We start from the raw sequence: 13,625 nt of genomic DNA on the forward strand, positions 1-13,625 counted from the left end.
GTGCTAGATGGTTTGTGGCAGGGTATGAAGACAGAATTGCCTGCCCCAAAGAGCCTGCAGTCTTGTACATGGGGCAAGGGGGATGAGATGCTCAGCAGTGTACATGAGCAATGATGCTGACTTTGTGGCCTGTGAACTCCAAGGATTCAGATTTACTTGGGTGATTTTCTGCTGTCTGGTTTAACATGCCTCTGATGGGAGACCTAGGGCTTACAGGCTTGTGGGAGGATGCCTCTTAATTAGGAGAGGGAAGAGCTATGGTATGCTGTGTGGGGACAAAGGGCATGAGGCCATGTGGGGAGGTCACAAAGTGGGGGCATTTTTTTATCTGGCTTGGGCAGAGGCCAGGGGGGTAGGTACTTTGGTAGAAATGAAAGTCAGTACCCTGTTATCAGTGGCACTGGAAATTGTCATTCATGGAACTTCCTCCTGCTGTAGTGGAGTTAGTCACCCTAAGGATTTCTGGGATCTCCCATGTTTCCTGCATAATTTAAACCTCCTCCCCTCCCTGTGGAGATGAATGGGAGTTGTTGACTCTGAAGCCTAATGCTGACCATGTTGGTGTGGTTATTAACAATTTCACTGATTGTTCTAGCACCAGCTTCTAGCTGGTAGGACAGATCAATCCCCAGAGTTGCTCCACTGGAAATACATTGGGGTTTCCTTCGGGGCTGAATGTGCTTAGCTAGGGTGGTTTCCATCCATGTGAAAGAGCATGCCGCAGGAGTAAGGCTGCAAACTTTAGAAACCCAAATGAGTAGCTAATTGTATCAGGACTTTTTTTGCCTTCACCACCGGGCAACTTCTCTCTCTCCCTTCTCCAGCACAGGTAGGACAAATGCTGGGTTTACTGGGGAAGTCCTACATTTTATCCCAGTTTCAGTCCGATCCGGCTGGCTAACCTCCCCTCTGCCCCCTGCTGATTCGGCACTGGGCAGCAGTGCTATGTGCCATCTGCTGTCAGCCCATGTGTCTATTGAACTATGGGCCCTGGGGGATGGCAGTGAGCTCTTCTTGCAGTTGCCTGGTCTGGCAAGTAAGATCTGGAGTGTGGATTGTGACTGGGGTCTGGGTACATCATTTAGACACTGAAAAATGGGTGAAAAAATTAGGGAGGCCTTGACTGCATTGCACATTTGGGTCACCAGGGGGATGGGTGGCCATTGCACTGGGATGTCTCAGGCCTTGGGGAAGGAGAGGCCCTTGATGTCTCTTCTGGAGAAGAGAGGAAGCTAGAAAGCCCAGAGGGATGAGCTTCAAACCATACCCTTGTGCACACCTTCCTTGCGTGCTAAGCCTCCCAACTTCCAAATCCCACAGCCCTTATCTTACCCTAGCCCTACGGTGCCAAGGGATTGTACTGCATGGATATCTGTGTTTCTCATGTCTTTATGTAATGGTGTCCGTCTTTTTTTTTTTTTATTCCCCTTACTAGATCTACAATGACAACAGGAACCTGTTCGAGGTCAAGGAGAACGTCCCCAATAAATTAGTGGAGAAAGTGTCGGGAGACATTGAGAGCCTGTTGGCGAAGAAAGTCCGGGCTTTAAAGGTAAGGGGCGTGCCTGGTTCACTGGTCTCTTGTGGTGTGTTTGGGATCTATGGGAAGGGATGATCCTCGTGGAATGGTGTGACCTTGCCAGGAGAACACGATGACATGCTCTCTCCTAGGCACTGCATCTCTTAGGGTTTGCATATCTTAATGTGAATATTTCTGAAAGGGTGTGGAAGGCATATGGGTTGGTAAATTTCAGCAACTCCCCAGCATAGGGGACTTTTCAAGTGAAGTGTCGTCCTTAGTCTTGGGATAACTGCTACATGTGCTGCTACAGTTAGAGACGTTGGCATCTGAACCTTGCCAGTGTATTCTCCCCAGCTACTGAACAGCAGAAAGTACCTCAGTTCCTTAGCACAAATTACAAAAAGTGTTACCGAGAGATAGCTTTGGCTCTTTAAGAGGCTGCAACCTGAAATGCTCGCATGCCTGTGTCCGATGGACAGTGCACATAGCCTGTGATATAAGTGTGTGAGTTGTCCCCTTGGGCATCTGTGTAAGTTTCCAATCTCACTTCCCATTTTGTGTCATTTTCTCTTTGAGTGAGCTCATTTCATTAGTGCTGGAGCAAGATAACCTGATTGCGCTGCCATAAAGCTGTTTCATTTACTGGAACTGTCTCTTCTTCTGGAGTGCTTGATTTTATGAAACTTTGTGTGTGGTGAAGTTCTGCACCTGAGAGCACGGTTCAAGTGGCAACACTGGCCTAACCGGGCATGCAACTGAGTTAACCAGGAGCGATGGATGAGGTGTCATGTAAGGATGTGCGGGTGCAGATGGAGAGATCAAAGGTCACCCTTCATCTTGGTAGGAGGGGGGCTGGACTGCTGGGAAAGACCACGCCGTAGCTGTTTGGAGTAGGCTTTCATTGCTGTGTTATGTAATGTTAAATACAAAGTCTCTGTGCCTTAATAAGAGAACAAGAGACAGAGCTTTCTTAAGGGCCGGACCCAGACTGTGGAATGAACTCCTACAGCAACTAAGGACCATCCCAAATTTTTTTTTTTTAATTTATTTGCTTTCATGCCGTGACACATGAAGTATCCCAGTCTTTCCACCTCCATCTGTCTAATGACACATTTCTTGCTCCAACTCAAACCTCACTGCCTTCTGCTCAAAGTGCAAGGCCTGTTTCTAAGCCTGTGACAATGTTAGTCCTGATGCTTAATGCACTGGTGGAAGATGCTCAGATCCTACTGTGATGAGCGTGGAATAAGCGTAGAATAGGATAGAACTCCCAGGGGAATTGCTTATAATGGGGAATGGTGCTGGGAGCTTTACAGCACGGTGTAAATATATCTGTGGGGTCAGTCACTGTCTCCTTCCTGTCCTCTGTTCTGGTTCACAGGCAGTTCTGAAAGGTGGCTGTGCATCTCCTGTTGCTAAGCTCAGGCTAGAAGCGGCACATATGGTGCCGGATGGACTTAATCTCAGTTGTCTTCCAGCTTGATTCATCTCTGGCGTTGGCCAATCTATGATAAGAGTCCCCAGTTCAGTAGCCCAGCATGGTGAGGTGACTCGTATTTATCCAGGGCTGAGAGTCTTATGAAGCATGCACTTTCAGAATGAGACCCTGGGTGGTTCATCTCTCATGAAGCCAGTTTGAATGTCCATACACCTCAATTACAACATTTTAGTAGGTGCTCCTGGTCTCTCCCAGATTGGTGATAGGCAATAGAATCTAGGGATGAGGGAAACCTTTTGGCTCCTTCAGTCCCTCTTCCTGCCAGTGCAGGACTGTACAGTGCCAAAGGGGCCAGGATCTAAGCCAAAGCACTCCCTCCACTTCCTTTGGGAGCTTCTGCCACAGCCTAAGGCTATCTCTACACTACAGACCTTACAGTGACGCAGCTGTACTGCTACAGCTGCGCCACTGTAAGGTCTCCTATGGACATAGCTCTGTCTGCACCCCATTGACAAAAGTTTTGCTGACAAAAGTGCTAGTGTAGACAAAACCTTACACAGCTCCCCTACCAGGAAGTTTTTCCTCATCTCCAACCTATGTTTTCTTTTGCCTCTGCTCTCCTTCCAGTTGAATCATCTCTCTGAGACATTCCCCCCCACCCCGTGACTCATGGGAGCAATGATGATTTTCCTTAACTGATTTTTTCAGCGGTTGAGTCAAGTGTGACTGACGTGTATCAGTGAGAGTGGGAGGGGGCATCAGACCTTAAGAAGCACAATTTTTGTGGCACCTGTATGCTTCCACCACTGGAAAACTAGTCCCCTCCCCACTTTGTATTGTTGCTGTAGGAGGTGTAGGACGTTTCTCAGTGAGCAGGATTTCTGGAGGAAGATACTAGCTAGCCTTTCGGCACGCTGCACCGGCACTGCATAGGAGTCGCATTCAAATTAGACGATGATTCAGCCTATTCATCAAAGAACCTGCTGTTGTTCCCAATTTCAAAGCAAAACATTAATGCATCCTGATTAAAGGAAGTTAAGCTGTGTCCAGAGTGTGTGTTAATGATATTTACTGTCCTCCCTGCTTCCCCTATAGAAACAAAAATTAAACACAAGAAACCACACTTGGTGCTGACTTTTGGTGGCAGTGGCTTGACACAGCCTTATGGCTGCAGCAGGGGTCTGACGATCACAGGCATTCTTATTTCCCATGTGCATTTCAGAGTAATGTGAGGGAAGGAGAGTGATTGCTTCCCTCAGTAAAGCAGAGCTGCAAGGCTGGGCACTTAGCTACTGCTCTTCCTCTCTACACTGGACCATTCTGTCTGTTTCCTCATGAGACAGGAAAAATTCCTAACAGGATCTCTCTGCAACACTCCTTTCTTGTTCCCACTAGCCCTGTGGGGTTAATGCACTCCGCCAGATACCAGGAGACTTATTGCTGGCCTACCCTGCTCCCCAGCCATAAGCATGAAATCAGTATGTAGCTGCCTCTGTCCCCAATGCCCGTTGTCCAGGGGAAGCCCCTTTCACACCAACCGAGCCCTGTGTTAACTCTCTTATTGTATCCTTTCTTAGGCCCTACAATCACCATTCCGCTTGCTTCCTAGTGTCACCAGCAGGGATGGAATCCTTGGCCTTGATTCCCAAAAGCACAGCCCTCTACCTTGAGCTAATAGAGTAACTCTGCTAGTAGCTGTAGTAGGCTTGTATCCTAGTTGACTGACACTAGAGGACACAACATACTTAGCCAGCGTGTCCCATCAGATCAGTTACAGGGAAACAATATGGATGGCTTTGATTGTTTTCCTGCATCAAATTCAAACTACTGTGGTGCTTTTTGGTCTGGATCAACAGTTGCCCTGGTTCTACCCAGGAAATATGACCCCCCCAACCCTTGCAAAAGGGTCAAGGTGTCAGCAACTGCCAAATGATGGTGAGATAATATCCCAGTTATGCCCTGACTGCACCTTTAACCCTTCTGTTGGGAATTACAGTTGCTTTGCTCATGGCTTGACAAGCTCTTGAGTCCAGAATTTCTCTGTGTCTGTCAATCATTTACCAAACTTATTTTTTTCTTGGATTCTCCTCTTCTGTGGCTGTTTTTTTTTTTTCCAGGTCTCCCCTCTTTTTCCCCCTTCTGTCATTCAAGTACCTTCCCACGTCTGTGCGCTCACAGGAAGGCTTGTGCCATGGGCTGCCTTCGGGGAATTTGTCAAGGGAACTGACCCGTTTATTATGTATTGTGCTTTGGGCACTTGTTCTGAGGCTTTACTTACAGCTCTAGTGAGGTTACCAGAGCTCAGTGTTAGGCCTCAGCCCGCCCCCTGTACAGCTTCTGCAGGGTTTACTTACCAGTCCCCCCAGTGTTAGCCGCTACTGCTACTCCCTCCCCTTCGTGTCTGCTCTGGCCCAGGTAGGGAAAGGCAGACAAGGCCTCCAGTGATGAGAAGCCCCTCCCATGGCTGCTGTCCCCCCACCCCATTGTTCAAAAGTCACAGCCCACACCCCCTGTATATTTTCCTCTCTCCCAACCCAAACCTCAGCACTACTCCCTCCCCTTCATATGTTCTGAGTAACTGTAGAAGCCAGCACTGTGCTCCAAGCTCCGTGGCCATCGCTCTACTGCTCCCTGCTTCCCCAGACTCCAGGAAGGGAGGGTGAGCTGGAAATAAGAAAAAAGCAACATAGCTTCCATCTTCATGAGCCTGGCATTCTGAATGCCTGCGGAGGGCAGTGAGTGTCTGGCTGGAAGGAGAGGGCTGCCTGGCATTGCCTCCCTCCATGCTCCATTCACTGGTATTGTTTTTTTAACCTGAGTTAACATGTTTCTGTTTTGCCCCACCCATCTCTGGAAAGCACCAACCCGTTGTGTTCAGGCGCTCACTGGGTGGGGGATAAAGTGCTAGTTCCACACAGATGAGGTGGCAGTGAAGAATCCGGTGTCAGCAAACAGGCTCGGGTGTTCCAGGCTGCTGCTGTAGTAGCCTCTGATGCACAGGGCCAAAAGCTGGATCTTTCTGTTGCCACTCAAACAGGAAGCCCTGCTGAAGTCAGTGGGGTGACTTATGTGAGTTGGGGAGCCCCAAGGGAATCCATGATTGATGAGGACCCTGGAGACAGCAGATTTTATAGAAGGATGAAGGAGAGATGGGGGGAGGGGGAAGCTGGGTCCCTCTTCCCCACGTCTGCATTGTTGCTCTTTCCGAAATCCCCGTGCTGCTTTGTGTATTGGACAAGTACAGGAAATGCTGCCTAGATGTATTGTATTATAATGGTGCTGCTGCTGTGTAATTGCTGCCTGCAGAAGAGTTTGGGAGAAAAATAAACTTGACTAAATGGACCTGATTTTTTTTATTATTGGCTGTGGATAAATTTGGGTAGTTTTACTTTTTGGAAGTGTAATCTCCTTCAGTGGTATTGCTGCTGGATTCTTCTCCCTCCCTTCTGGGCCTGTTGTGTGTTACTTCCCATGCCCATGATTAGCCACTCTCCAGGGTGGCATGTGCCCTGGGGTCAGGAGGAGCTGATGACCAGGGCAGACTGGGAAGGAAGGGACCCAGCACAACAGTTAAGGCAGAGGTTTGCTATTTCCTGCATGTGCTTTCGCTTGCTACCTGGATGTGCAGATCGGAGTTGTAATTGCTTCGTGTGAAGCTGTGCATGCCACTTTCATGGCTTCTTCCACCTGCTCACTGCGGCTGCGTGCCACTGATGTGCTCGACTCAGCCCAGACTCTCTTCCTAACCAGCTCTGTAAATGCCAAGCTGCAGGACAGCAAAGAGAGGAGGGCAGCAGGGGTTGTGGTTTGAGCTGATGTCGGATTTCAGAAAGCATCAGTGCAAACAGCTGATACGCCACTGACATTTTCCAGAGGTGTTAAGTGGCACAGGAGAAATATTTCTTAATTGCAGCAATAGACATGATCCTTTTGCCAGAGTCACTCCCTGAAACATGGGAGGCTGCGCTTTCCATGGGCGGGAGCTTCTGGAACTCAATGCGCCCAATTCCCACCATGTCACTCTCCCCTTGAATACCATGGTGTTATCCCAGCTGATCCCAGTGTAGGGGAGATGAGAATCTGGTCCCAGGGCTGTGGCAGCAGTGTCCTTTTCTCTGTTTGCTGAGCATTTTCTTGGAGCATGTCTCTGTAACTAAAGTCAAACACAAGTGGAAAAATCACTGTTGCTGATTAGCTCCGCTGGACTCAGTGTGGTAATACAGGGCATTTTCTCCCTGCAGGGCCATGAATGTCCCATGACTGCTTTTTTGTAATCAGCAAGGGATAGGAGCTGTGTGTGGAGTCAGTATCTGGATCTGAATTTTCCCCACATTCTTAGGAGTTAGGGGCAGGATGGAAAACTTCGCTCCTGCGTTTCATTTTGGGCTTTTCCCATGCAAACCTCTGAAGGCTAATTCAACTGGTGATTGGTTCCCATTTCACAGGCTTAGCTACAGATGATTTGCTTTGCCTCATGATAGCTGTACATCCCATTGCTTACTGTGGGCTGTGCTGAGTTATTTATACACTGTGACTTGCTAAACAGTGCTGGCTGTGTTGGTGTTCTTTCTCCTTCTCTGAAAGAAGTCTATCTGATGCAATAAAATAAGATACAAATAAACAACATCAGGGTGTATGGATAATCTGGAATGCTGGGAGTGGGAGATGGAGACCAGAACCAACAGACCCTAGGCCGTCCAGGTCCCAGCTCCTTTAGCAATTGCCTGTTTCTTCACAATCCCGCCTGGCAGCTGGGTTCAGCTGGGTCACTCTGCCTGATAGTTCTTAGATCTGAACCTCTGGGGGCAAGATGCTGGGGGCAGAGTTCAGTGCTGAAGCCAGCCTCTCTCTGTCTCCACCGGTTGGACTGCCTGTCCAGGGTCTTTGCACCGGCCTGAAGGGTGGTCAGTTGAGGCTGTATTTCTCAATCTGCACAAATTCTACTGGCAAAATAGAAAAGTTTAAGCTGCCTTATGGTGGAGATCTGTTTGCTGTTTCCTGTATCCTGCAGCCCCATGAGCGAGGTGTTGTAGTCGGCGCTGTGCAGGAGCAGCCAGTTAAATGGGTCCTGTGCTCTTTCCAATTCCTGTGAGCTTATTCTCTCTCCTTTCTCCCCCATCACAATTCCATGCTTGTTTTCACTTTCCGTCTCATCAGCTGCTGACCTGTGTGGATGAACCCTGGGTTTTGTTAACACCTACTTATCTCTAATGCTTGATGAACGCTCTGGTGAAAGGACCTCTTTGGTAAAGATTCAACATTCCTGTCCCTTCAGTTAAGATGCAAGAGTTCACTGTGTACATCCTAGAAGATCCCCAAATCGTCCTCCAGCAAAGGCAGGGAAGATCAGGCGTGGCCTTCCACATCACCTTAAGGCAAAACACAAGCAGCAGGAGCAAAACTCTAGGGGTGTACTTTTATTTTAAACACTTTTGCAGGTCTCCTTGAAGAGATTTCCTGGGAGTGTTGCTGTAGGAGCTTCTATTACTGAGGAATGTGTTTCCCTTCTCTCCTGGCTCCAGTTCCAAAGATGGTGCTTGAGAGCACCGGCTGTGTAGTGCATTGAGAAAGGGGACATCATCTTAATGGTAAAAAGAAAAGGAGTACTTGTGGCACCTTAGAGACTAACAAATTTAATTGAGCATAAGCTTTCGTGAGCTACAACTCACTTCATCGGATGCATTTGGTGGAAAATACAGAGGGGAGATTTATATACATACACAGAGAACATGAAACAATGGATTTTATCATACCCACTGTAAGGAGAGTGATCACTTAAGATGAGCCATCACCAGCAGCAAGGGGGGAAAAGAAAGGAGGAAAACCTTTCATGGTGACAAGCAAGGTAGGCTATATCCAGCAGTTAACAAGAATAATTGAGGAACAGTGGGGGGGTGGGGTAGGGGGGAGAAATAACATGGGGAAAGTTTTACTTTGTGTAATGACTCATCCATTCCCAGTCTCTATTCAAGCCTAAGTTAATTGTATCCAGTTTGCAAATTAATTCCAATTCCGCAGTCTCTCGTTGGAGTCTGTTTTTGAAGCTTTTTTGTTGAAGGATAGCCACCCTCAGGTCTGTAATCGAGTGACCGCAGAGATTGAAGTGTTCTCCGACTGGTTTTTGAATGTTATAATTCTTGACGTCTGATTTGTGTCCATTTATTCTTTTACGTAGAGACTGTCCAGTTTGACCAATGTACATGGCAGAGGGGCATTGCTGGCACATGATGGCATATATCACATTGGTGGATGCGCAGGTGAATGAGCCTCTGATAGTGTGGCTGATGTGATTAGGCCCTATGATGGTGTCCCCTGAATAGATATGTGGACAGAGTTGGCAACGGGCTTTGTTGCAAGGATAGGTTCCTGGGTTGGTGGTTCTGTTGTGTAGTGTGTGGTTGCTGGTGAGTATTTGCTTCAGGTTGGGGGGCTGTCTGTAAGCAAGGACTGGCCTATCTCCGAAGATATGTGAGAGTGATGGGTCGTCCTTCAGGATAGGTTGTAGATCCTTGATGATGCGTTGGAGAGGTTTTAGTTGGGGGCTGAAGGTGATGGCTAGTGGCGTTCTGTTGTTTTCTTCGTTGGGCCTGTCCTGTAGTGGGTGACTTCTGGGTACTCTTCTGGCTCTGTCAATCTATTTCTTCACTTCAGCAGGTGGGTATTATAGTTGTAAGAATGTATGATAGAGATCTTGTAGGTGTTTGTCTCTGTCTGAGGGGTTGGAGCAAATGCGGTTGTACCGTAGAGCTTGGCTGTAGACAATGGATCGTGTAGTATGATCTGGATGAAAGCTAGAGGCATGTAGGTAGGAATAGTGGTCAGTAGGTTTCCGATATAGGGTGGTGGTTATGTGACCATCACTTATTAGCACCGTAGTGTCCAGGAAGTGGATCTCTTGTGTGGACTGGTCCAGGCTGAGGTTGATGGTGGAATGGAAATTGTTGAAATCAAGGTGGAATTCCTCAAGGGCTTCTTTTCCATGGGTCCAGATGATGAAGATGTCATCAATGTAGCGTAAGTAGAGTAGGGGCATTAGGAGACGAGAGCTATCTATCATGCATTCCTACAACTACAAGTACTCCTTTTCTTTTTGCGAATACAGACTAACACGGCTGCTACTCTGAAACCCATCTTAATGATGTCAGCATGTGACCAGGCATCTGGGGACCTGGCTTCACACAAGAGATTTGGAGAAATTGGGCAACGTACTTAACTTTTTGTGCCTCAGTCTCCCTATCAGCATATCATTACTCATCTGCTTTGCATGGTAGTGCAATTAATGCTTATAAAGTGTTTTGAATCCTGGGAGGGAAGACACTGCAGGAGTGTGGTGCGTTATTATAGAACCTTGCATTAGGGGGCTTTCCAGGGATGGTAGCTGGTTGGTCAGGGTGCTTGTAGGGTTGGCAGCTCATCCTCTGATGCTCTTAGCCCTGGTATATACTGTCTGGTTCTATTCCACTGGGAGTTGTCTCAGGCTCAATCTGCGTCTAGCATATATCATGCATGCAGAGGGGATTTAATTGGACAGGTTTATCCCTTTAACAGCTCTGATAGCCATAAGATTTCCTTTACAGGTATTGGGTAATGAGTCTTTATCAGCCCTTCAGCTTCCTGATAGGGAGAGTGAAAGGTTTCCTTTGTCTGAAGACTTGCAAAGATTGGCATGCAACAAAATGTTCCTCGGCTCCGTTCAGAGTGGTCTCTTTCCCCCCCGCCCCCCCCAACCAAGTAAATCTTATGGCACTCTCATTGCAAGCAGTTAAATCTCTCCATTGGCGAACTATCTGACTTGTGACAGCAATGTTTGTGCTGAGGATGGTATTAGGGCACAATGGGCTAGGCTAATCCAGTATGGAACAGGACTGCCCTTCCTCCTCCAGCGAAAGCCACTGAGCTGTGTCAGGAGCTGCTTCTCTCTATGTCCTGTTGCTCTCCATGCTAATTGCCTGTAGTGTTTTTTCTCTGGCTTCTGGAGGCATGTGATATGGAGGACTGGGTAGCATAGTGAATTAGTACTCATAAAAAGCATTCTCCCCCCTCTTCCCAGTGGCATGTCTGAGTTCTTCTTTGAGTGATTGTTCATGTCCATTCCAAGCAGGTGTGTGTGCACTGCGTGCAAGACACCCAGAAGATTTTTCCCCTAGCAGCGTCCATAGGGTTGGCCTGGGCATCCCCTGGAGTGGTGCCTTCATGGTGCCCAATATCAGGCACCACCAACCCCCCACCCCCTCAGTTCCTTCTTACTGCCCATGACGGCTAGTTGGAATTTTGCTCGCTCTTACAGCAGGCGCCTTAGCAGTGTCTTTGTTCTTAGTGTAAATATTATTCTCTATAGATATACTTCTCATATAGTTAGTAGTGATTTGTTAGATAGTTCATTTTCCCCTTTGGGGGTATGCCCAGGTCTCTGGGGTTTAAACTCTGTGAGTCCTGTGGAAAGTTTATGCCCAAGAGTGATCCTCACTCGTCTTGCCTGTGGTGCCTTGGTGAGACTCACCAAAAGGGAAAGTGCTGCATTTGCAAGGGTTTCCACCCAAGAACCCTTAAGGACAGAGAGCAGAGACTAAAACTCCTGCTCATGGAGGTGGCTCTGAGACCGCAATCCGACCAGGGACCCAACGACCCGGCACCGAGCACGTCCTCTTCGGTGCGCAGCGCTCCGGCGCCAACAGCACACAAAACGGGCCTGGCTAAGACCACCAGCTAAGACCACCAGCACCGCCACTACTCGGGCCACAGGGCATCGGCCTCAATTCGGCACCATTCCCCATCTCCGGTGCTGGTAAAGAAGAAGAGGCCGGTGAAGGACCGATCACCTCCCTTGAAGCCTAAGGGGCCAGCACCGTCCACGAGTGGCTGAGGACAGACCGCCTCCGCCTCGCTTCCGCCCAGGGTTTTGTTGACTCCTGCCCCAGCCGGGGTCCAGTCGAGTCCATCCCTGGTGACCGCACGCCCCCTGTTCCACTCCAGTGGTAAGCCAACCATGATGGCCCGTCAATCTCCATCTCCGGCACTGCCTGCACAGATGCAGGAAGCGCACCATTCCCGGGAATCGAGTTGTTGTTCGTTGGCGACCCAGGGGACTGCTCCTCCATGGTCGTCTTATTCAGAGACCTTGGAGTCGGAAGTAGACTCAGCTTGATCTAGCAGATTGTGGAGCAGAAGGTCCAGGTCCCGGCACCATCACCAACCATACCCGGCACCGTGGCAGCAACAGTGGCAACCACCTGCTCAATGGCCCTTCTGGACACCCTGGGCGTACCATCAGAGCCAGGGTCAAGTCCATGGTCTGTGCTCCAGAACGGTGGCAGTGTTCTCGGTGTCATTTGTGCCACTGTCAGCGCCGGCACCGCCGATGACGGCGCCGCTCTTGGGCAAAGTGGCCTCACCGACTCAATGGTTTCAGCACAGATACCTCAGCCAGTTCCAGCACCGGCTCTCCAGGTGACAGCACCAGTGGAAGCCTCAGCTCCGTCCCTACTGACCCCGATGGTCTTGGTCCCGCCGGATTTATCTGCCCCAGCACCGGCTGCGGCGCAGAGTTCTTCATCGGTATCAGCTCCACAGCCCGAGTACTGCATGTCGAGGGACCCCAGGGGGGCCGAAGGCAGTGAACTGGGCCCACCTCCTGTTCTCTCTTCCTCGTCCTCCCCCAATGAAGCGGTCGTGGGGACTTTGACGGCCCCAGCTTTGGAGGACAACTGGGTTCTTCAACAGCTTTTGAGGTGGGCCTCCCAAAAGCCTGGGGATTCAGGCAAAGGGGGAAGAGGATTAAGACTCTGTCATAGACATCCTGGCTCCCTTCAGCCCATCCAGAGTTGCAATGCCATTTATCAAGTCGATAACCGAAACATCTAAGAACTTGTGTCAAACTCTTACGGCCAAGAAATCCGAGCGCTGCTACTTTGTTCCCTCTAGAGGGTATGAGCATCTTTACACCCACCCTCCTCTGGACTCTTTGGTGGTCGACGCGGCCAATCAGAGAGAACGTCAAGGGTTTCAAGATCCACCCGTAAAAACAGGGATGCCAAGAAACTGGACCTGTTTGGCCCGAAGGTCTACTTGACAGCAGGCCTGCAACTTTATATAGCCAACCAGCAGGCCATAGTAAGCCGCTACGGGCATAACACCTGCTCATCTATGGCTAAGTTTACAGAACTTCTGCCCCAGGAAGTTTGGGGGGAGTTGTCTGCGCTCGTGGAAGAGCAGAAACTGGTCTCCTGAGCATCTTTGCAAGCGGCCTTGGGTGCGGCGGATGCGGCCTCCCCCACTTTGGCCACAGGGGTGGTTATGAGGAGGGGCTCCTGGCTACAGGTCTCTGGTCTTCCCCACGAGATCCAGCAGACCATTCAAGACCTTCCCTTCTCGGAGAAGAGAGCTACACCCTCGAAGACGGATAAGAGACTTCACAGCTTGAAGGACTCGAGGGCTACCCTTCATTTGCTGGGGCTTCACACGCCTGCTACCCAGTGCAGACATTTTAGGCCTCAACCTGCCCCTCATTCTTACCAACTCCAAAACCGCCAGGATGCTCCACGTAGGCAGAACAGGAGCACTCAGAGGAGGCAACTCCCTCCCTCTGGACAAAGCTCGGGCCAGCCCAGGGTCCCACCGGGCTCTAGACCACCCTTTTGAGGATATGGTTGAGGACAGCTTGCCAGT

The 13,625-nt window shown here is 49.5% G+C and overlaps 1 protein-coding gene across 3 annotated transcripts in view; it reads left to right on the top strand.

The window, feature by feature from the left end:
* The window catches only part of CACNA2D2 (calcium voltage-gated channel auxiliary subunit alpha2delta 2), a 630,338-nt gene that overhangs the window by 122,006 nt on the left and 494,707 nt on the right, over window positions 1-13,625 (top strand). For all 3 annotated transcript variants that reach the window (XM_038410728.2, XM_038410729.2, XM_038410731.2), the window contains exon 3: window positions 1,436-1,552. In XM_038410728.2, the coding sequence (XP_038266656.1) occupies window positions 1,436-1,552 (117 nt within the window). The remainder of the gene's footprint in view (window positions 1-1,435; window positions 1,553-13,625) is intronic.

The sequence above is a fragment of the Dermochelys coriacea genome, chromosome 7 (genome assembly GCF_009764565.3).
Source record: "Dermochelys coriacea isolate rDerCor1 chromosome 7, rDerCor1.pri.v4, whole genome shotgun sequence".
Taxonomy (NCBI): Eukaryota; Metazoa; Chordata; order Testudines; family Dermochelyidae; genus Dermochelys; species Dermochelys coriacea.